The sequence below is a fragment of the Xenopus laevis genome, chromosome 1S (genome assembly GCF_017654675.1).
Source record: "Xenopus laevis strain J_2021 chromosome 1S, Xenopus_laevis_v10.1, whole genome shotgun sequence".
Classification (NCBI taxonomy): domain Eukaryota; kingdom Metazoa; phylum Chordata; class Amphibia; order Anura; family Pipidae; genus Xenopus; species Xenopus laevis.
The window spans coordinates 13,423,368-13,448,637 of NC_054372.1; the positions used below are offsets into that span (position 1 = coordinate 13,423,368).

Below are 25,270 nucleotides of genomic sequence, written 5' to 3' on the forward strand. Positions count from 1 at the left end.
AATTGGTTTCATAAGATGGGTACTTTTCCAGAAGGAATTTTTCTGTGTAATAACCCCCCACAATGTGTTGTCACTTTTGATTGGCTAGGTATATATCACTTTTGATTGGCTAGGTATATATCACTTTTGATTGGCTAGGTATATAAAGAAGACCATGCTATATAACTTTTCTGTGGTTTAATGATTAGTCACCAGCACACTCTGTATATAAGTAATGTTTACACCTTACATGCTGTTTCCATAGGGCTACAGAACTGGTTATCCCTACCGCTGTCCAGCGCTGCGAGAGAAGGCCAAGAAGTACAGTGACGTAGAAATACCCGCAAGTGTTACTGGATACTCCTTAGGAAATGACGGAGGCTCAGGCACTTGTTCACCACTCAGACACAGTTTTCAGAAACAGCAGCGTGAGAAGACAAAGTGGCTGAACTCTGGTAGAGCAGATGATACATCAGAAGATGGGCAGAACGGTGGCAGCCCAAAGTCGAAGACTAAGGTGTGGACGAACATTACACACGATCACGTGAAACCCTTGCTGCAGTCTCTCTCGTCCGGTGTCTGCGTGCCAAGCTGTATAACCAACTGCTTGGTCTGTGCCTACCTTACTGTTCATAGTTGATATAGAGCAACCACAGGTGACTGGCACTTGAAGGCTTTGGGAAAGTTTTACAATTTCTGTCTGTGATCTTCGCTTTTGCTAACCCCTAAATGGCTTCTGTTTTATTTTTTTCTACACTAGAAAATCTGTAGAAAAAATGATTCTATTCTCCTTGAAGCTGCTTAAGCCTAAGGCTAGTTACAGCACTTTCTGTGCATAGAAATACTAACAATTTGCTAATATAACCTATTCCTAAAAGATTTCTTCCCCTCTAGAATATACTGCAGCTCCTTTAGATCTCTAATAACAATAACCTGTATGTTAGTACTTAAGCAGCTTGCTTTTCTAATGCTGATTATTTTTCCTTGCTATGTATGCAATTCAACTTCCCAAAGCCTTTAAGCTTTTTAAGTCAGTTTCCTTATGCATGAATTGTTGCATGCCAGTAGATGGCCATTAATGACAACGGTACAATTTGGGTGCGGCATGACTAAAGTACAGCTCAGACTCTCAGCTGGCACTAACTGATAGATTCTGCTTTTGTGTTTTGTTTCTTGCGTAAAGGTGAGGATGGAGGAGTGGTTAAAGCATTTCTTATTTAGCAGCATACAGGTGGAGCTGTGTATATGTGCAGTACTAGTTACGGCACATGTATGAAAGTGAGGAATTTCTTTAAAGGAGAAGGAAAGGCTACACTTAAGTAAGCTTTATCAGAAAGGTCTATATAAATACACCAGTAACTCTCAAAGTAATGCTGCTCTGACTCCTCTATCAAAAGAAACACCACATTTCTTTCCTTCTATTGTGTACTCATGGGCTTCTGTATCAGACTTCCAGTTTTCAGCTTAAACCTCCAGGGCTTGGGCTTGAGCATGCTCAGTTTGTTCCTCTTCCCATCCCTTTTGCCTCCTCCCTCCCTGCTGTAATCTGAGCCCAGAGCTATGAGTGAGCAGCTAGAGACTCGGGCAGGAAGTGATGTCACACCAAGCTAATATGGCAGCTGCTATCCTACACAAACAGAGAGCTTCTAGAGCTATTTACTCAGGTATGGTAAAGCATTCTGCAGAATAAATATAGTGTTATAGCTTGCACTATTGTGGCTAATCTAATGGCAATAAACTGCTTCAATAGCTTTCCTTCTCCTTTAAAGGGGCAATAATTATGCACCTATTTTCAACCTGAGCCAAATAGGTCTTGACCTAGAAATGTATTCTCCCTATTCTTTTACTGCATGTTTTCCTTAGATGTTATCCTCCAGTAGATAAGGTGCTGCATCTGTAATTTGTTAGACAATACTGATGTCTTACGTGCAGTTTATAGTGCGAGAACTGTGTGCTTTGAGCTATTTGTTGCTGTAGTAGAAGCTTCATTTTATAACACTGGAAAATTCATCACCCATAAAAGGTAGCGTAACTTGCAAAGCATCTGCTTTGTGGGATGCCATAAAAATGTTTCACTTTTTTACTATATTTCCTTCTGGTGTAAAATCTGCACCACATTTGTGGTCCATAGAATATATATGGCACATATGGTCTGCTTTAAAGGAGAAGGAAACCTAGTCGGCGCAAAAGAACCCACCCCCTCCTTCCGTGTGTTGCCCATCTCCCTCCCCCCCCCCTGGCCTACCTGTCCCGCTAACTTGTTACTTACCCTTCTGCGCAGGTCCAGTCTACGGAGTTCACCCACGCTATCTTCTTCCACGCGATCTTCTTCCTGCTTTGACCGGCGCATGCGCAGTAGGAGCATTTCGTCGGTACGATCTACTGCACATGCGCCAAAAGTCACGAATCGGAAAACTTTGTGACTTTTGGTGCATGCGCAGTAGATCCGTACCGGCGAAATGCTCCTACTGTGCATGCGCCAAAACGCTGGTCAAAGCAGGAAGAAGATCGCGTGGAAGAAGATGTCGTCTGTGAAATCCGTGGACTGGACCTGCACAGAAGGGTAAGTAACAAGTTAGGGGCATTTGCCCAGCGCGACAGGTAGGCCAGGGGGGAGGAGGGAGGGTGGGCAACACGCGGGAGGGGGGAGGGTTTTTGCGCCGACTGGGTTTCCTTCTCCTTTAAGACTTCTATAATATGCTTTTACACATTTCTTGGCAGTTTAAAAATATATAGGCTTGATGCAAATTAAAAAGTATGTTTAGTTTTTCCTTGAAATCAATTTAGTACCTCCATTGGGCTGGAGCTTATTTCATTTAAGCCCTGTTTACTCGGTGTCCTTAATCGACTCTTGTTCTGGCTGAGGGTAGATGGACTTCTTTCTCACTGTTGATAGTTATAAACACATAAAAAAGCATTTCAAATCCTGCATTATTGAGTAATAATTAATCTTTGTCTGTTCCAGTAATTGCTGCTTATCTAGATATCTTGAATATACCCATTATTCTACTTTGTCTTCCTATGCTCAGTTTATACAGTTAGAATATTGTTTTATGCCCCTAAAATATTCATACGAACAGGATAATTTGTTGCCAAATGAAGCTGTGAATTGTTTTCTCTATTAACTATAACACAAACAAATTGCCAATTATAATGAGTGCTGTTGCTTAAGCATTGCCTTAAGGGTTGAAGACATGTACCTACTATTTAAAATATTGGAAATGTAAAAAAAACTGTGGAGCGAATATCACCTTAGGGTACAGTGTTTTTATAGGGAAAGCACTTTGTCTTTTGTGTGCTGTTCTGTATTATGAATATATATGCATATTTTTGTTTATATAGGACTACGTTTGTAAGCAGAACTGTACAGTAGAACATTACTACAATAGAACAAACATGGGTCATTGCAATAATAAATACAAAGAATAGTTATATTAAAGATTAATGCTTAAAGAGACGAGCAGAACAAGGTCCCTGTCCTGTAAAGTTTACAATGTAAGTGGGTGGGTAACTTACAGACGCAAATTGGAGGATGTTAAAGGAGAACTTTCGCAAAAAGGAAAATTTTAACTAGTAACTTTCTAAATACAATAAATTAAATATTCTGCACTGTTTCTGAAATAATCAAGTTTATGTTCACTACTCCTCTCTCAGCATCTGTTTCTCTTCATTCTGTCTTCATGCAGCAGTTGGGTGTCAGATATTCATTGACAGTTAGAGCCAATATATCTTATAGGGGGGCTCGTTTTGCCTAGAAGATGTATTAGAGCTCACTCTATTAAAATCACCAGACATCACGTCTCTCTACATGCAGGATTTGTGCAAAAGGCTGTTATTTTGTTAGATTTTGTTTTTACTGGAATCAGTTATTTGAGTGAGCTCTAATACATCTGCTAGGAAAGGAGCCCATCTATAAGATATATTGGATCTAACTGCAATGAATATCTGACACCCAACTGCTGCATGAAGACAGAATGAAGAGAAACAGATGCTGAGAAAGAAATTGTGAATGTAAACTCGATTATTTCAGAAACAATCCAGAATATTTAATTAATTGTAGCTTATATTAAATTTTCATTTTTGTGATAGTTCCCCTTTAAGTGCTGCAATATACAGTGATGATAACTGCATTGTATTTTGGTGCAGACATTAGATATGTATGCTCACCCTTGAACATACCCTTGTGTATGAGGTTTGTGAATATTTATCACATTTGCTATCAGAACAGGAATATTTCTTCTGAAAGGATGATGTGAGTATGGGTGATACCAGCAATATCTTTTTAGCTGAGTTAGTGGAGATCCGCATGCTAGAAAGAATGGGGGGAAAATCATCTTTGTTAAAGGATAAGGCAAGGCTTGAATGATAATACACCCCCTGGGGATCCCCAGGATTCTTTTTATTCAGCCAAGTGCAATAATCCTGCATAAGAAGTCATGGGGACATTGTGGGGCATCCATTGTGGTAAAGCTTCCCTACAGAGGCACATGTAAAAGTATCTTGCAATGCATGATGGTATTAGTGTGGCATTGTTGATGATCGCTCGTTACCTCCAGCCTCAGTCTTATCCTGCACAGAATTTAGCAATTTAGAATGTTTAAAGGGGGAACTATCACAAAAATGTGATAAGCTTCAGCATACGCCATTAAGACGTTTTCTAAATATAACCATTTAAAAATTCTGTATTGTTTCTGAGATAACGAAGTTCATCTTCACTGTTCCTCGCCCACCATCTGTTTCCCCTGATTCTCTCTCTTCAAATGCCCCTAACTTGTTACTTACCCTTCTGCGCAGGTCCAGTCCAGGGAGTTCACAGACGACATCTTCTTCCACACGATCTTCTTCCTGCTTTGAACGGCGTTTTGGCGCATGCGCAGTAGGAGCATTTCGCCGGTACGATCTACTGCGCATGCGCCAAAAGTACTTCGTGACTTTTGGCGCATGCGCAGTAGATGCGTACCGGTGAAATGCGCCTACTGCGCATGCGCCAAAACGCCGTTCAAAGCAGGAAGAAGATCGCGTGGAAGAAGATGTCGTCTGTGAACTCCCTGGACTGGACCTGCGCAGAAGGGTAAGTAACAAGTTAGGGGCATTTGCCCAGGTAGGCCAGGGGGGAGGAGGGAGGGTGGGCAACACACGGGAGGGGGGGAGGGATTTTGCGCCGACTAGGTTTCCTTCCCCTTTAAAGGAACAGTTCAGTGTAAAAATAAAAACTGGGTAAATAGGCTGTACAAAATAAAACCTGTTTCTAATATAGTTGGTTAGCCAAAACTGTCATTTATAAAGGCTGGAGTGACTGGATGTCTAACAGAACACTGCTTCCTGCTTTTCAGCTCTCGAACTAAGAGTTAGTCAGCGACTATAAGGGGGGCCACATGGGACATAACTGTTTAGTAAGTTTGCAATTGATCCTCAGCATTCAGCTCAGATTCAAAAGCAACAGTTATGACCCATGTGCCCCTCCTCAAGTCAATGATTGGTGACTGCCTGGTAACCAATCAGTGAAAACCAAGAGAGCTGAAAAGCAGGAAGTAGTGTTCTGGCTATTATGTTACACATCCAGTCACTCCAGCCTTTATACATTACATTTTTGGCTAACTAACTATATTACAAACATTTTTTATTTTGCACAGACTATCTATTTACCCCGTTTTTATTTTTATAATGAACAATTCCTTTAAACCTTTGGTTTATGTATGTGTCTCGCTTGATATTTGCCCATGTTTCTCACCCTGTCCTTAGGCTTCCTCCTGTACAATATTATTTGCATTCTGAGACACATACAGTATGTCCATATTCTATGGATACGCCAAATCCACATTTACAGCATTTACAGCACATAAGCTTGGTCAGGCTTCTTCAATGTAATCAAGTAGCTGGTGGCTTGTAAGAAATCTATATCTGAAAGTACCCAGATTTGCTTATTGTTTGTCTTTTTACACAAACACAAAAATTAGAGCCCAGTAATATTTTTCTGAAGACTGTAACGTGAGTATTACCATGGCTCCATAATCCATTTTGCATTGGTCTCTTTCCCCTTGTGCTTAATATGACTCCGTCCATGTACATCACCTTGGGAAGCTCCCATGATAACGGAGGGAATGAATCATTGCTTCTGGTCTCCCCATTTGTTTTAATGCTCCGTTCCACTACAGAAAGCTTGACAGCAACTGCTGCTGGGAGATGATTCCACTGATGGAATAAAACAACTTCTTGCTGCAAACCGCTGCTGCTGCTTACTCTGCCCTTTGATTTTTTTTTCCCTCTGACCTCCCCATTATTAAAGGGGAACTATCGCGAAAAAATGAAAATTTAATATAAGCTTCCTCATACTGAAATAAGAAACTTTCTTAATACAAATAATTAAATATTCTGCATCATTTTTTAAATCAAGTTTATGTTCACTATTCCTCTCTCAGCATCAGTTTCTCTTCATTCTCTCTTCATGCAGCAGTTGGGTGTCAGATAGTCATTGACAGTTAGATCCAATATATCTTGTAGGGAGGCTTCCTTTCCTTGTAGATGTATAAGAGCTCACTCAAATAACTGATTCCAGTACAAACAAAATCTAACAAAATAACTGCCTTTTGCACAAATCCTGCATGTAGAGAGACATGATGTCTGGTGATTTAATAGAGTGAGCTCTAATACATCTTCTAGGCAAAAGGAGCCCCCCTATAATGTATTGGATCTAACTGTCAATTAATATCTGACACCCAACTGCTGCATGAAGAGAGAATGAAGAGAAACAGACGTTGAGCAAGGAATAGTGAAAGATTATTTCCGAAATAATGCAGAATATTTAATTGATTGTATTTAAAAAAGTTTCTTATTTCAGTATGCTGAAGCTTATATTAAATTTAAATTTTTGCAATAGTTCACCTTCCATTTCTATTTTAATTTAAAGCTAAGGCTGAAAATTTGACTTGGCTCAAATTTCTTTTTAGTTGCTCTAATCTGGCTGTATTCCAGTGGAAAGCCAATACCCATTGTTGTCTTTATTTGTAGCTTCTTACTTTGGTGATGCCCACTCACTGCAAACAATCACTGGCTATACCTTTTTGTGGCCAAGAGGGCTTTGCTTGCAGCCCCCCTGGAGGTGCAAAAGGGTTGGCTGAAATCCCGCGAGTGTGTTAATATTTGCATACAGCTGCTCTTTCATATATACATATATATATATAGGACTGAATCAATGATATCTGTTTAAATACAACCCTCTTATATTCGTACCAGTACAGAATTATTCCTGGTCTATTTTCAGACCTCCTTTTGTTATGTTCTTTTCATATACCTCAATCACTTATTCAGAAGGGTTTTGCTCTATATTGTCCATGTACAATGACCTGTATTGTATATGGTTATAGTAAGCTTCTTTCATAGTAATATTGGTAATAATGGAGCCATCACCATGACTTTTGACCTTGTTTTTAGCAGTTATTACTCTTGCAGAATATTCATTGGTTCATTTCCCTATGTGACCTGCATGATTGTACATTGCATATTTGATGTCCTTCTACTGATGATTTAAATGTAACCCTGTGACTGTTCTTGGTTGCAGTGGACTAAAGAGGATGGAATGAAATCTGCCACCTCTGCAGTCCCAAACATGTTTGTTCCAATGAACACAGACCCCAAAGAAGTGCAAGAGATGAGGAACAAGGTACTGTTCTGCTTTTAATCTTCTGTTCTTTTGTTGGAATATGTCTCTCTTTTTGGGAAATAAGAATGCTTAGGAATATGGCACATTATGTTTTGTTTGTGTTAAAGCAACAGTAACACCAAAAAAAAAGGAATTTTGTTTTTTTTTTGTTTTAAAATAATGGCAATATAATGTAGTGTTGCCATGCACTGGTAAAACTTGTGTGTTTGCTTCAGAAACACTACTATAGTTCATATAAACATATTATATAAAGCTGCTGTGTAGCCATGGGGGCAGCCATTCAAGCACAGGATACACAGTAGATAACAGATAAGTACTACTATAGTTTATACAAACAAGCTGCTGTGTAGCCATGGGGCCAGACATTCAAGCACAGGATACACAGTAGATAACAGATAAGTACTACTATAGTTTATATAAACAAGCTGCTGTGTAGCCATGGGGGCAGCCAATCAAGAACAGCATACACAGAAGATAACCGATACGTACTACTATAGTTTATATAAACAAGCAGCTGTGTAGCCATGGGGCAGCCATTCAAGCACAGGAAAAGTAGTTCCAGAAAGTAGTTCCATCCTAAAGTGCAGGCACAAGTCACATGACTGGGGTCAGCTTAGAAACTGACAATATGTCTAGCCCTATGTCAGATTTCAAAATTAAATATAAGAAAAATTGGTTTGTTCTTTTGAGAATTGGATCTCAGTGCAGATGTCTGCTGGAGCAGCACTTAAGTTTTGGAAAAAATATATTTTTCCATGACAGTATCCCTTTAAGGAGTATTTCTTATCACATGGAGTATATTTGAGTCACAATGGACTTCACACATTTCACTTTTTCTGTTTTTGGTTGTTTTTTTCCTCTTTATTTATTCTATATATTTACAAATATTGGATTGTGCAACACTAATAACTTCTCTGTCCGTTCCTTTCTTTTGGACATTTATAAACAAAATATATTATTATGTAGGTGTACAGGCAGAACACACTATATCACTGAACAGCTACTTTTACCTTCATCATCCTATTCAGTCTCGAGTTGATGCCATTTAACATTTACAGTAACACGTCATGTGTGTTTACATTCCATATCTGTACAGTCAGGGGCAATAACAAGAATTAGGACAGAAGTTTACAACATGCTGATCAAACAGGTTATACGAGTCATGGCACCATTCTGATGAGCGAATACAGGAATTTGTCAGTAAAGGAGAAACGTGGGGAGGCACATTTATCAAAAGTCAAATTTCAAATTCATGTGACTTTTTAAAAACTCCCCTAAACTCCCCTAATTTTTTAAATTCGATCAAAATTTATTTAAAAAAAATCAACACGGATCAATTAGATTGACCCGAAAACTCGAATCGAATTTGATTTGAATTTAAGAAACTTGATATGAAGTCTTATATTGTATGAAAATTAGTTTTGTATTATCAGTGTGTCTATGGCCACCTTTAAAGGGGTAGTTCACCTTTAAGTTAACTTTGAGTATGTTATAAAATGATTATCTTTTCTATTGGTCTTCATTATTTATTTTGTATAGTTTTTTTAAATTATGTTCCCTTTTCTTCTGACTCCTTACAGTTTTCAAACCCCATCTAAAAACAAATGCTCTGTGAAGGGCCGAGGCACACGGGAAGATTCGGGGAGATTATTCGCCCGGTGACTAATTGCCTTTTCTTCAACTGATCTCCCTGAAAAGCCTTCCCGCTGGCCTAAATCTAAATCGCCGGTGGGACGGCATTTGTAGCGTTTCGTTTTCCGAAGTCGTCCAAAGTTTCCTAGTGAGGCAATTTCTGGCGACTTTCGAAAAAGAAGCTCCATCCCGTCGGTGATTTAAATTGTAGCCGGTGGGGAGGCAGTTCGGGGAGATTAGTTGACCGAAGAAGAATCGATTTAGTCGCTAGGCGACTAATCTCCCCCAGTAGCTTCATGTGCCCCTGCCCTATGGCTACAAATTTATTGTTATTGCTAATTTTCATTCCTCCTCTTTCTATTCAGGTTTCTCCTATTCATATTCCAGTCTCTTATTCAATTCAATGCATGGTTGCTAGGGTCATGTGGACCTTAGCAACCAGATTGCTGAAATTGCAAACTGGGGAACTGTTAAATAACTCAAAAACCACAAATAATAAAAAATGGAAACCAATCACAAAATCTCTCAGAATATCACTCTCTACGCCAAACTAAAAGTTATTTAAAGGTGAACAACCCCTTTAACAACCTGCACCTTGTTGAACAGAGAACCCTGGCAAAGCAGTTGGCAGCATGGAGATATGGAATGATTGGTACCTTGATAAAAAGTGGGCTTGCTTTAAAAATAAACTGTAGGTAAACAATGAAGAAAGGCAAATCAATATTTGGAACACTCCCTGTGAATATTGCATTAAACTGATGGAATATAAAAACAAAATGAAATAATGTTCTACATTGCTTTCCCTTCCTTATACCATAGATCAGGGACCAGAATTTGCAAGACATTAAAACCGCTGGACCTCAGTCGCAACTTTTGTGTGGAGTTGTGGTGGACAGGAGCATTGTGCAGGTCAGTGGACGGTGCCTTCATTTCAGTTTAGTCTGTGCTGCCGTTTTGTTCTGTTTTACTAACCTTGTTCTTTAATTGACAGAGACTTTCTGTGTTTAAGGTAAGTTTTTTTGGGGTTGTTTTTGTTTTTAAGGCGGCTTCTGTGCCTGTGCAGATTTAGCCAGGTATTAGCAATTGGCAGAAAGAGGCTTTAGTGTGCGGAACATGCATGTTAGTTACAGACGCTTCCCTACTCCATCTCTGAATGTTCTGCATGACAATGCTTCTCTATGACCTGCAGGCTAGGTAAGCTTCTGGGCCCAATAACAGCCATTATAAATGTACCGCCACACTAAACGCACAGTTATTTTTAGAAATCGAGTTCTTTTCTATCTGGTTGGAACTCTACAGATCTGTAGTAAGCATTGTGAACTTGAAACATTGCCTTGGCTTCTAAAGGTGCAGTCCCATCTGGACATGTGTGAATTCCTGCTAAAAAAAAAAAATCTTGTTTTTAATGTATAGTTCAATGTTTTCATCTTATTGAAAGGGGAACTATCACGAAAATGAAAATTTATATAAGCTTCCTCATACTGAAATAAAAAACTTTCTAAATACAATCAATTAAACATTCTGTATAGTTTCTGAAATAATCAAGTTTATCTTCACTATTCCTCTCTCAGCTTCTGTCTTCCTGCAGCAGTTGGGTGTCAGATGAATGATCCAATATATCTTATAGGGGGGCTCCTTTCCTAGCAGATGTATTAGAGCTCACTCAAATAACTGATTCCAGTAAAAACAAAATGTAACAAAAATTTTGCATGTAGAGAGACATGGGGGATTCACAAAAGTGGAGAGAGCCTATTTTTGGACTAAAAGTGGTGGTAAACTGGAGTAAAATACTTTATCCATATTCACAAACAGTAATCCGCCTAAATTCCGACTCAATCGCCACTTTTCATATTTAAGTGAAAGAAAAACAGTTTACAGACACTTTTATGAATTTGTCTTTCAAACAACATAAAAATGTGCAAAAACAACATTTTAAACGACATTTTCTCCCGACATTAAAAATGTAGTAAAGCTCATTATAACTCTTCCCCATGTGTCAGATCAATTCTAATATAACTTGCTCTGCTTTGCTTCACCCAGTCTTCATTTCACACCTCTTGTAGGTGCCCCATTCGGTAATTATTATCATATTAATAGGGATTAGCGTTCTATAGTCAGGGCACCAGTTTCTGTCTAACTCTATAGGTGTAAAAGCCTCATTAACAAAACAAGTAATATAATTTCATATGTAAAAAGTTTTGAACTCACACTTGCATTATTTTACTAGTTTTATCTTAATGAATGAGGCAATATTAGCAATTTTAGTGAATATATTATCTAAAGGAAGAGTAAAGCCTCAGCCATTTTTTTTAGTTTTAGGGTAGGGACACACTGGACGATTTGTCGCCAACGTTTTTAAAAAGTAAATCGCGGCGACAAGACGATCGTCTTTTTTGAACAGACGATGCACAGCGACTATTGGCACAGAGCGATTTGTATCCCATTACTCTGTGCGGTACGTGCTCCACCCAAACCGGAAATGGTTTGTGCTTCCCGCTGTAACCTGGCGTCTTTACGTGCTTGCGTTCTTGCATCATTGCGTTCGCATTGTAATTTAAATACAATTGCTGCTACTTATCTGTATGTGTGTGCGTGTCTAGGAGATTTCAGTGCTTTTCTAAGTACATGCTATTTCTGATAAATCACTCGGAAAAGGGTCTCAGTGCGTTTTGAAGCTACAGGCGATTCACAAACGCGCTGTGGGCACAGGAGCTGGCGTCTTTCATTTGGTTTTGTTCAGAGACAAAACGAGCGATATGTCGCCGCAATTTACTTTTTAAAAACGTTGGCGACAAATCGTCCAGTGTGTCCTTACCCTTAGACACTTGGCATAAGATAATAAAACATATGTCTGATACAAATCCCAATATTATGCATATTTTCTTGTATTTAGACCCTTATATCTTGAATTGGAATTATACAAACATGTAGGCAGATTTAGAAAGCCCAGTTTATCCTGAAAAAAGTATGTATAATTTTCCTAGGTACAATAAACCTCCTCCCCCAAAAATTGGACTGACAGGTGTAGTAAGAACTAAAGACAAATTCAGAAAAAAATGTCTTTAAAATGCTGTGAAAAAGACAAAATCTGAAAAGTGTCTGTTTAAAAGACAAATTCACAAAAGTGGAGATAGAGGTTTGTGAATTTGGTGGAAAATCCGACACTTTTATCTCCACTTTTATTTTGTCTTGATATCACCGCTTTTGTGAATTCCCCCCATGATGTCTGGGGGTTTTAGTAGAATGAGCTCTAGTACATCTTCTAGGCAAAAGGAGCCCCCCTATAAGATATATTGGATCTAACGGTCAATGAATATCTGACACCCAACTGCTAAATGAAGAGAGAATGGAGAGAAACAGATGCTGAGAGAGGAATAGTGAAAATAAACTTGATTATTTCAGAAACGTTACAGATTTAATTGATTGTGTTTAGAAAGTTTCTTATTTCCATATGCTGAAGCTTATATTAAATTTTCATTTTCGTGATAGTTCCCCTTTAAAATGTATGGGTAAAGGTGGCCATACACGGGCCAATAAAAGCTGGCGACAGACCGAATCGGCGGCTTATTGGCCCGTGTATGGGGCCCCCCAATGGGCTTCCCCACTTTCGGCCAGATCTCGATCAGATGGGACTAAAAATCCTGTCGGATCGCGGCCGCATCTGTTCGTTGATGCGGTCCCGCGATCCGACCGCCCATTCCCATTCGTTAGGATCTCATTGTTGGGCCCACGATCGGATCAGCCCTCAAGGTGGGCATATCGGAGAGAGAGATCTGCTCGTTTGGAGATCTCTCCGTGTATGGCCACCTTAACTTCAGGTTTTTTGACCACTGTAGCATTTTCCGTCAAAAAGCTCTTCCATTCCCACAGTCTTTTCCCATTGAAATGTACGTTTCTGGGTGATCTCAAATTTAGCTTTTCTCCGTATCAAAAAGCTCTGTGTGCAGTGCAGCAGATCTAACAGATTTATGAGCTGTGCAAATGATCTTTTTTTTAATGGTTTTGTGTCACAGAGAATAATGATACTTGTCTAGTTGGGATCACACCTTTGATCATCTCTAATCTCCATGAATCTTGTTCAGTATAGAAGTGAACTGGAAATCGACAGTGAAGCTGTATTAACCATATACAGCAATTGTATTAAATATCGGAAATAAATGTTCATTTACACATATTTTAAAAGCCGCTTTGATTCAAAGTATTGCAAGTATACAAACGTTTCTTTGCACACGTAGTTGACAACTAATTCATAAAGGGAAGTGTCCAGGGGAACCACAAACTGCCTATATTTTCTTAGAGGAGTCGTGTCTTGCTCTGTTGAAGGAACAGTAAAACCAAAAGATGAAAGAGTTTTAATGTAATGAAAATATCATGTAATGTTGCCCTGCACTGGTAAAACTGATTTGTTTGCTTCAGAAATACAACTATAGTTTATATAAACAAGCTGCTGTGTAGCAATGGTGGAGATTGAAAAAAGACTATATGGCACAGGTTAAATAGTGGATAACAGATAACACCATTATGTTCTACAGAGCTTATCTGCTGTGTAACCTGAGCCTTTTCTCCTTTGAATGGCTGCCCCCATTGCTACACAGCAGCTTATTTATATAAACTATAGTAGTGTTTCTGAAGCAAACACACCAGTTTTACCAGTTTTATTACTTTAAAACACTTATTTTTTGATGTTACCGTTCCTTTAAGCGTGTTCAGCTGTAGCCTAAATTTTTATGTATTTTATTGTGTAAGGGCAGCAGGTAGAAATGTTGTACATTATGTTTTGTGCTTCTGTACCAGCCCAAGGCAACCACAGCCCTTTAGCAGTAAAGATCTGTGTCTCCAAAGATGCCCCAGTAGCTCCCCATCTTCTTTTCTGCTGATTCACTGCACATGCTCTGTGCTGCTGTCACTTACTGAGCTTAGGGAGCCACTCACAATATACAGTACAGATAGAATAGAAATGTCACAATATAAGGCTGATTAGTTATTAATACACATAATTACTACATGGCAGCACAGAAACCAGTGCAATTAGCATCAGAATTTAATAATCAGCAAACCTGTAGCATCAGCTTATATTACAGCCAGGGAAGCTCATTTTCTGCTGGATAATTAGTGACGAGCCCTAAGCTTAGCTTCTCAACAGCCAATCAGAGCCCACTGAGCATGTGAGTGTCACAGACACTTTCCAAGATGGTGACCCCCTGTGACAAGTTTGAAGTCCTGGATCATTGCTGCTATTGACAAGCTCAAACTTTAGCCTCGTGCAATAAGTTCACTATATAAAATATGCCATTTTTTAGCCCTATTTATTTTTAGGGTTTAAATTGGGCAGTGGCCTTAGACTAGAACAATTACATACCTCGGACTACTACAAATAACAAGTATCCGACTATTTATGTAGTACCTTTACAAATATTTTACATATTTCTTTGATTTTGTTCTAGTGTGATGTATATTAAACCAATCAAAGGCTTTTATACAATCCTATCACTCTTAAAGCCAATACTCTATGTTAGCGTCTCATTTCCATTGTGACATGCTGCCTACCCTTATAACATACAATTATCCAATGAAGGGAGCCGTCACACTCTCCTCATTTGCGCTTTGTTATATGCATGCCCCGCCCATCTCTGTTATGGTCACATGTCTGCATGTTATTCGCCAGCTCCGTAACAATGTCCGGTCGCTTTGCTCTGTTCACTCAATTTACTGTTGCAGGATGCGCCTCTTTCAGACTGTTCGGAAACTATTGAAGGGCTCGATCTTACAGAGCAGACCTTTAGTCCCCTCTCAGTTAGAAAGGTATATACAGCCCTGTCATTTGTGTTTGTATCTTGGTGTAGCACAAAAGCAACGGTGCCATGATGCCCTCCATCTCCTCCACTCTGGGGGTTACATATCAGCTGTTCTGTGATACTTTGCTACTGACAAAACTCATTGTAACATTGGATCACATTTGGCACGGAATCTGACAGTTGTTAGTGCCTATTGCTGGGTGGCAGGGTCCTTGTCACCGCTGCTTTAAACAATCAGTTTAAAGGAGAAGGAAATCTACGGAGGCATTTTATTGCCAATAGATTAGCTGCAATAGTGCAAGCTAGAATGCTATATTTATTCTGTAGAATGTTTTACGATACCTGAGTAAACAGCTCTAGAAGCTCTCTGTTTGTTTACAATAGCAGCTGTCATATTAGCTTGGTGTGACATCACTTCCTGCCTGAGTCTCTGCCTGCTCACTTATAGCTCTGGGCTCAGATTACAGTAGAGAAGGGAGGGGTGGGGGGAGAGGAGAGGAGCAAACTGAGCATGCTCTTGCCCAGGGCAATGAGGTTTAAGCTGAAGGCAGGAAGTCTGATACAGAAGCCCATGAGTACACAATAGAAGGAAAGAAATGTGGTGTTTCTTTTGACAGAGGACTCAGAGCAGCATTACTTTGAGGGGTTACTGGTATATTTATAGAGACCTTTCTGATAAAGCTTACTTAATTTTAGCCTTTCCTTCTCCTTTAATGTGTTTCATGTTGTGGCTTATACAGCATTATTCCAGCATTGCAGTGTTCTTGCTAAGCTCAGTGTTCTCCCTTAAGTGTATCATCTGCTCGGCATGAAATATCTTTCAGCGTTTGTCTTGTGTGCCAACATTTACGTTATATATGTATAGTTTTCTTTTTGTAAGCCTCTTTTTTTTTTTTTTTTTTTTAAGGTGTATTTCAAGGAATTTTGTACTTGAAAACAGATGTGTATCTCAAATTGCTAAAATGTTTCCAGAATATGCAAAAATATCCCCAGAGCATGAGAGCGAGAGTATAACATGCCCCCTATTGTAAAGTATATAGTGAATAAAGTACCCCCTGTTGTAAAATACAGTATCGGATTCATCGGAAAATGGTACCTTGATCCCAATTATTGGAAGCAAAACCAGACTATTTATTTAATGTTTTCATTATTTTCTATTAGATTTAAGATATGAAGATCCGAAGAAAGATCTGTTATCCAGAAAGCCCCAGGTCCAGAACATTCTGGATAATAGTCCCATACCTGTATAAAGATATTCTAAGTCACAGACGAGTTCCATGACTAGCAGAAGGCTGGGTGCTTTTATACAGGTCATGGAACTCAAAGGTTACTCTTAATATCCTTATACAGGTATGGGGCAACAAGGGGTACTTAATTTATTATAATACACAAGTTTCAGTGAGTCATGTGACAAAAAAACGACATCACTACTCACCGTTTATAAGGATATAATTTATAGGGATGCACCGAATCCACTATTTTGGATTTGGCCGAATCCTTTGCGAGAGATTCGTCCGAATACCGAACTGAATCCGGATCCTAATTTGCATATACAAATCAGGGGTGGGAAGGGGAAAACATTTTTTACTTGCTTGTTTTGTGACAAAAAGTCATGCAGTTTCCACCCGCCCCTAATTTGCATATGCAAACTAGGATTCGGTTCGGCCGGGCAGAAGGATTCGGCTGAATCCGAATCCTGCTGAAAAAGGCCGAATCCTGGATTTGGTGCATCCCTAATAATTTTCATGGCTTTTGTGTATTATATGGATATTAGTAACAGAATGAAGACAAGGCTGAAGCCTGGATGCTTTTATACAGGCGATGGAGCTGCAAGGTGACTTCTAATATCCTCATATTTGAGAAGAGCTGATGCATCATTTTTTATAATAGAGTGTATAGAAATATCATTGAGTCATGTGACAAAAACTGCATCACTAACCACTAATTATAACTGATGACATCACTAAGCACCATTTATAAGCATATATTTTACAGAATACTCGTGGGGGGGGGGGGTGTAGGTGCTGGGGGTGTCCGCACTCTGTCTCCTTTGAAGATGAGGTGCACAATCAATTTTAGTAATATAAATGATGAAGGGATCAGCACACTCTTGTAAAGATGAATCAAGTGTTTTTATTTGTAATACAGCATTGTGTCCAACAATTATGGAGACAGCCTTTCCATAATTCCGAGTTTTCTGGCTTCCGGATAACGGATATATAGTCACTGTAAGAAGGAGATGTAGAGGCTGGCAAGCATTCCCTGTGTATTAGGTAATGGTCTCTTCAGCAGGACCCACCCGTATCCAGTTACAAAAGAAGAGGAGCTGCTCCCCAGCACTTCTCCTGCTTTTTTTCTCTGTGCCGCCGCCCACACATTCTGGTTTCTATGGCAATCCTGAAAGCACCGTACGGATTCTGGGTTACACGGCTGAGATATTATCTTAAATCAGGGCTTTTCACCCCAAAAAATGAAGACCTGTTCTTAAACAATCTGTTGCCTAAATTGTCACTATCACTTTGGCAAAGTCTGACATTTTTCCCCCCAGTTTCTTATAACGGCCACCTGTGGGGAGAAGTGATTGCAGGAGAAGGTTTTTATTTTTCCCTGCTGGAAAATAGGGAGGTGATTTTTGTTTTAGTGGTGCAGAGGGAGTGATATAGATTGAGATTGTTTCCCTAGTGTTAGTAATTCTGCCCCTTAGGCTGAAAATGAAATATAAATGTCATATAAGCGTCAGCATAGTGAAATAATACGTTTTCTAAATCTAATCAATTATATATTCTGTATCGTTTCTGAAATAATCAAGTTTATATTCATTATTCCTCTCTCAGCATCTGTTTCTCTTCATTCTCTCTTCATACAGCAGTTGGGTGTCAGATATTCATTGACAGTTAGATCCAATATATCTTAAGGTGGCCATACACGGGCCGATAAAAGCTGCCGACAGACCGAGTCGGCAGCTTATTGGCCCGTGTATGGGGGCCCCCGACGGGCTTCCCCGATCGAGATCTGGCCGAAAGTCGGCCAGATCTCGATCGGATGGGATTAAAAATCCCGTCGGATCGCGGCCGCATCTGTTCGTTGATGCGGTCCCGCGATCCGACCGCCCGTTTGGCGAACGCTAGGATCCGATCGTTGGGCCCTAGGGCCCACGATCGGATCAGCCCGATATTGCTCACCTCAAGGTGGGCATATCGGAGGGAGATCCGCTCGTTTGGCGACATCGCCAAACGAGCGGATCTATCCGTGTATGGCCACCTTTATAGGGAGGCTCCTTTCCTAGCAGATGTATTAGAGCTCACTCAAATAACTGATTCCAGTACAAACAAAATCTAATAAAATAACTGACTTTTGCACAAATCCTGCATGTAGTGAGACATGATGTCTGGTGATTTAATAGAGTGAGCTCTAATACATCTTCTAGGCAAAAGGAGCCCCCCTATAAGATATATTGGATCTAACTGTCAATGAATATCTGACACCCAACTGCTGCATGAAGAGAGAATGAAGAGAAACAGATGCTGAGAGAGGAATAATGAATATAAACTGAATAGTGAACACAAATTTAATTAATTCAGAAACGATGCAGAATATTTAATTGATTGTATTTAGAAAGTTTCTTATTTCAGTGTGATGAAGCTTATTACATTTTCATTTTCACGATAGTTCCCCATTAAGGTTCCGTAGATTTGCTATCTGGAAATAACAGCCTCCTCCTGCTGAACTGATCAAAGGTGTTTGGAGGAACCCAATTTGCAGTGATGGAGAACAGAGGAATGTTCTCATTTGCATAACGACTTCCATCTGTAGCTAATTGTACATCTTTAACTCGTTACTCTGAAAAGTCTGCAGCATTCTTAGGGCTCTTACTGACGAGCGGTTGAAGCTGCGCTCCCCTGCGTTCTGTTTTTCTGCGTTTAGCCGCAGGGGAGCGCAGGAATAGATGCATTAATCTTTTCCAATGGGGCTGTACTCACACAGGCGCGTGTGGGCTCTGAGCAGCTGTTGAGAAGCTAAGCTTAGGGCTTGTCACTAATTATACAGCAGAAAATGAGCTTCCCTGGCTGTAATATAAGCTGATGCTACAGGTTTGCTGATTATTAAATTCTGATGCTAATTGCACTGGTTTCTGTGCTGCCATGTAGTAATTATGTGTATTAATTACTAATCAGCCTTATATTGTGACATTTCTATTCTATGTGTACTGTATATTGTGAGTGGGTCCCTAAGCTCAGTAAGTGACAGCAGCACAGAGCATGTGCAGTGAATCAGCAGAAAAGAAGATGGGGAGCTACTGGGGCATCTTTGGAGACACAGATCTTTACTGCTAAAGGGCTGTGGTTGCCTTGGGCTGGTACAGAAGCACAAAACATCATGTACAACATTTCTAGCTACTTCTTTAGTTAAGCTTTAGTTCTCCTTTAAGAGTGAGATTTTGGGGTGAGCGCATACTTGTAGATTCTATGTAGAGACCCACAGGTTTTAGATAGGTGCTAGGGCATCACTGGACTTAAATGATTTTGTTAAAATGCTGGAAAGTCTGGTACAGCAATGGTCTTTCCTGTGTCTGTAGAATTGCTGCCACCTCACCCCTTTAAAACCGAACACATATGGAATTCACAGCCTGTATAGTTAAATCGCAATTAGATGCATGCTGCAGACTGAGCTTATTAATGTGCAGCCATGTATCTTAATAAATTGCGATTTAACAATACAGGCTGTGGATTCCATATGTGCTCATTTTAAAAGGGGTGAGGTGGCAACCCTAGTCTGTGCCTTTCTACCTATCATCCAAGGGGTGGCCTGGACAATTCAGCCATTGAAGTAAATGGCTGAAAAAATCCACACACTCACAAAAGAAAAACCTGATCCATTATCTAGAAACCCGTTATTCAGAAAGCTCTGAATTATAGAAAGGCTGTCTACCATAGTCTCCACTTTATTCAAATAATCCAAATTTTTAAACATGATTTTCTCTATAACAAAACACTTACTTGTACTTGATCCAAACTAAGATATAAGTAATCCTTATTGGAAACAAAACCAGTATTTAATGTTTACATGATTTTCTAGCAGACTTAAGGTATGAAGATCCAAATTATGGAAAGATCCGTTATCCAGAAAGCCCCAGGTCCTGAGCATTCTGGATAATTGGTTGCCTACACCTGCTATAACTGGTTATCATCTCTTTGGCAAGCCTCTTCATCTCAAGTCTGCCATTGATCAGGCTAGGTATCAGAAATTGACTTTCTTGCCTGTCCCAAGCTTTGTCTGTGTGGATGTGCCAGTTATGGATTCTATACATTTTCCAGCATTTTTGAAAACCTTACTTTCCATATTATTATTACAACTTCACTCCTGGTGTAGGAACAAACAGGTCTGGAAGTCCTGTGCTGCTTCACTGCTCTATTTTGCATAACCTTTATCTTTTGTTCTGAAAACTCTTATTTTTTTTTTGGTAGTTCAGTCTGTGCACTAGGATCCTTGTATACCTGAGAGAAAGCATTAATGAAATACACTAATTCTCTGTGTATACACAAAACAGCCTGTTAAAGGAACAGTAACACCAAAAACTGAAAGCGTTTTAAAGTAATGAAAATATAGTACTGTTGTCCTTTACTGGTAAAACTGGTGTATTTATTTCAGAACCTCTACTAGAATTTATATAAACAAGCTGCTGTGTAGCCATGGGGGCAGCCATTCAAGCACAGGACACACAGTAGATAACAGATAAGTACTACTATAGTTTATATAAACAAGCTGCTGTGTAGCCATGGGGGCAGCCATTCAAGCACAGGATACACAGTAGATAACAGATAAGTACTACTATAGTTTATATAAACAAGTTGCTGTGTAGCCATGGGGGCAGCCATTCAAGCAGAGGATACACAGTAGATCACAGATAAGTACTACTATAGTCCCCATGGCTACACAGCAGCTTGTTTATATTAACTATATTTGTGTTTCTGATGCAAACTCTCCATTTTTACCAGTCCATGGCAACTCTACATTTCATTGGTATTCCTTTAAAGCATTTTCATTTTTTTAAGTGTTACTGTTCCTTTAATGTTGCAACCTTTATCTCAAAGCTGTTGTAGCGCTGCAGTTTCAATGAGTAAAACATATGCAGGATAAATCCACTGCTGAAGTTTCTACGTGTGCCCCAGTCATTTACTTTGGCCACTGGAGGTAACAGCTGATCCATGTATGTTGCATTTTTCAGTATTTTACCATATAAAATTTGTTCATAATGAAGAAATAAAACCAATGGGAGGTGGGTCATTTCCTTAGGCTTCTGTAGCCAAGACTATAAATATATTTTAAATCAAAGGAACTGTCATTCTCTCATGGTGACTAACGTTCAATGCCTTTGTTTGTATTTATATAGAAATATGACTCAATACCTGTGTTTTTTTTCCTTTAAAAGGGAGAGCTGGTGACTGCATCCAAAGCTATAATTGAAAAGGAATATCAGCCCAAAATGATAGTCGGCTCCACTGGCCCAAACCCATTCAACAGATTCTCAGAGCGAGAACTTGAAGAGTATCACAAGGAAATTGAACGGAAACACAAGGACGCTGAAGGTTTGTTGCCTTTATGTTAAAAGATCCTAGTTGTAAACTTCCATTGCCTACACAGTGACCCCGTGAATATTGGCTGCATTGAATGAATATTGGCTATCATACTGCATTGAATGAATATTGGCTATCATACTACATTGAGTAAATATTGGCTATCATACTACGTTGAAAGAAGGTCACATGATAATCTCATCAGCTGCTACACATAAGCTACTGGCAACATACTGTGATGTTTGGGGATCACATTCAGAGACCCCACTGTGTGAGAGCCCCAGAGCCTTATAAATTAATAAAATCAGATTGGCGTCAAATAAGCAGCGCCTCTCTGTCCCAGGACTATTCAGAAAGGGGCCAGATCAGTCATTTAGCTCCTAGGAAACGTTATGTTGTACATTGTCAGAATTTATTACATTATTCTTTAACCCCATATAAAAAAAATTCTCCTTTAAAGGGGCACTAAACCCTTAGATGACGGAGATCTGATCTTATATCACCCTGCTATAGATAGCAATGATCATAATTTTTCATATAAGCATTCACCCCCATACAGCATTCATCCCCATATTTGCACTTAATTGACTCTCCCAATGGCACAGAGCTGCGATTACCCTTTTAGTGCAGGACAACATTAGAGTATCAAGTAAATCTTCTAAGATCCTGAAGATGACACACTGCACTTCTTGTTAAAGAGGAACGTTTGTGAAAATGAAAATTTTATATAAGCTTCATCATACTGAAATAAGACATTTTCTAAATACAATTAATTCAATATTCTGCATTGTTTCTGAAATAATCAATTTCCTCTCAACTATTCCTCTCTCAGCATCTGTTTCTCTTCATTCTCTCTCTTCATTAAGGAGGTGGGTGTCAGATATTCATTGACAGATCCAATATATCTTATAGGGGGGCTCCTTTTGCCTAGCAGATGTATTAGAGCTCACTCTATTAAATCACCAGACATCATGTCTCTCTACATGCAGAATTTGTGCAAAAGGCAGTTATTTTGTTAGATATCGTTCGTACAGGTATAGGGAGTTTTCCAGATAACTGATCTTTCTGTAATATGGATCTCCATACCTTAAGTCTATTACAAAATCATGAAAACATTAAATAAACCCAATAGGCTGGTTTTGCCTCCAATAAGGATTAATTATATCTTAGTTGGGATCAAGTACAAGCTACTGTTTTATTATTACAGAGAAAAAGGAAATCATTTTAAAAATTTGGATTATTTGGATAAAATGGAGTCTATTGGAGACGGCCTTCCTGTAATTTGGAGCTTTCTGGATAAAGGGTTTCTGAATAACAGATCCCATACTGGAATCAGTTACTTGAGTGACCTCTAATACAGATCCAATGTATCTTATAGGGGGGCTCCTTTTGCCTAGAAGATGTAGTAGAGATCACTCTATTAAACTCACCAGACATCATGTCTCTCTACATGCAGGATTTGTGCAAAAGGCAGTTATTTTGTTACATTTTGTTTGTACTGGAATCAGTTATTTGAGTGAGCTCTAATTCATCTGCTAGGAAAGGAGCCCCCCTATAAGATATATTGGATCTAACCGTCAGTGAATTTCTGATACCCAACTGCTGCATGAAGACAGAATAATGAGAGAGAAATGTTGAGAGAGGGATAGTGAATATAAACTTGATTATTTCAGAAATTATGCAGAATATTTGATTATATTTACAAAGTCTCTTATTTCAGTATGCTGAAGCTTGTATTAAAATTTCAATTTTGTGATAGTTCCCCTTTACATAAATGTTCTCTTTTAAAGTTACTAGTAGCCTATTGGATTATTTAAAGGGTAAGTATCCTGTATGTTACAAAGCTGTTAGTGAAAGATAGAAGTAGAGTCTTCCTTTCTGCACTGATCACCTGGTGCAGTTGCGTATGTGCTTGTGTGTGTACAACTGTGCAACATCTGTCCCACCTAGATGAGTTGTCCCAGTGTGGAGAGACTGCTGTGCCTCAACCATCCCTGCAAGAAGACGTCTCTAAAGAGAACAGTCGTGGGCCAAATGGAGAACCTGCAAAGTCCCAAAGTGAGGCAGAAATCACTGAGCAGATACACAAATCTCTCGCTGAAGTGAATGGTGAGGAACCCGGGGCTGCGTCACAACACGATCACTCTGAGTTGCCTGTTACAGGGGCCTTAAATGCAGAAATAAAGCCAGAGGAGATTGTCCTTTCACCCCACGAGGAATTCCATTCAGCCTTCATCCATGCCCTTAAATTCAGCCGGGACTTCATATCTAGTAGCACAGGTAGCCTCCAACCAATGAGAGATCTCTGCAGTCAACGCTTCCACCATCCTTCCCTAATCAGCTCTGTATCTTCCCTCTGTGATCTCTCTTATATACGTTTCTCTAAAATCTCTCTTTCTACTGATGCGGTGTTGTGCTTCTCACATATAGTCTGACTGCTGCACAGAAACACTTCACTGGTGGCCTAGGGGTAAAGATAAAGGATATCCGTACAGACAAATACGTTGCTTATTGATTGGGAGGCTTTTGACTTTCTGAAATGATCGACTTCTGTTTTGTGTTGCGGGAAGATTACACTAAGAGGCACATTTATTAAAGGTCGAATTCATGTTTTTAAAAACTCCCCTAAATTCGATCAATTGAAATTTATGGGGGAAAAAAATAAATATTTTAAGCTCGGATGAATTAAATTGCCCCAATTTGAATTGGATTCGATTCAAACGTAAAAAACTCGAGTTTTTTCTCCGAAAAAAAAAAAAATGTCAGGATGGCTGCAAACAACTCAAAATTGATCCTTGCGCCTCTCCCATCGACTTAAACAGCAGTTTTGCAGGTTTTAGGTGGCAAATAGTCAAATTGAGTTTTTTAAAAGGGCCGGAGTATGATAAATCTCGAAAATCTAATTTGAATTCTGTTAAACTCAAATCGAATTTTAATAACTCCCTTTTTTTACCATTAAAAAAAATTGAAAATTTGAATTTTCAATTCAACCATTGATGTTGGTCACAAATGGATCTCTGAATCCATTTTTTAACTGATTGTCCTCTTTTTCTGTTAGATTGTGCAGAACAATTAGAAGAGGCAGAAGATGTGAAGGAAGAACCAGCTGAACACATTGACACACCCCCGAGCACACCCATTAAACCAGAAGAAGGTACGTTGGTGTTAAACTGCAAGTGTCGCACTAAATATTGCACTCAGCCAGTTGGTAGGTATGGATAATGGACAAGTGCACTTCATATAAACAAAGTATCGTAGAAGTACATTGTAGCCTTCATTGCTAAATTCAAATGAACAACCGAGGAAAACAAAATGAATATTTCTACCATTATATAAGGGATTCGAGCTGGTGCTGACCATTGTTCCCTTGTTAGTGATGCGTGTTCCATAAAGTAGCTTTATATTCTTCTTCCATTGTTCTCTTAAACTTCTTGTCACTGACCTATGGTCTCTGTAAGGATTTAAAGGGGAACTATGTTGAAAATTAAAATTTAATATAAGCTTCATCAAACTGAAATAAAAAACTTTGTAAATACAATCAATTAAATATTCTGCATCGTTTCTGAAACGTTTATCTTCACTATTCCTCTCTAAGTATCTGTTTCTCTTCATTCTGTCTTCATGCAGCA

At 39.2% G+C, this 25,270-nt stretch overlaps 1 protein-coding gene across 8 annotated transcripts in view; it reads left to right on the top strand.

The window, feature by feature from the left end:
- add1.S (adducin 1 S homeolog) overlaps positions 1-25,270 on the top strand; it is a 72,896-nt gene that overhangs the window by 36,801 nt on the left and 10,825 nt on the right. For 2 of the 8 annotated variants that reach the window (XM_041573424.1, XM_041573413.1), the window contains exons 10-17: positions 245-589; positions 7,538-7,639; positions 10,091-10,180; positions 10,263-10,280; positions 14,990-15,073; positions 21,497-21,653; positions 23,592-23,750; positions 24,700-24,795. In XM_041573424.1, the coding sequence (XP_041429358.1) occupies positions 245-589; positions 7,538-7,639; positions 10,091-10,180; positions 10,263-10,280; positions 14,990-15,073; positions 21,497-21,653; positions 23,592-23,750; positions 24,700-24,795 (1,051 nt within the window). 8 annotated transcript variants of the gene reach the window in all.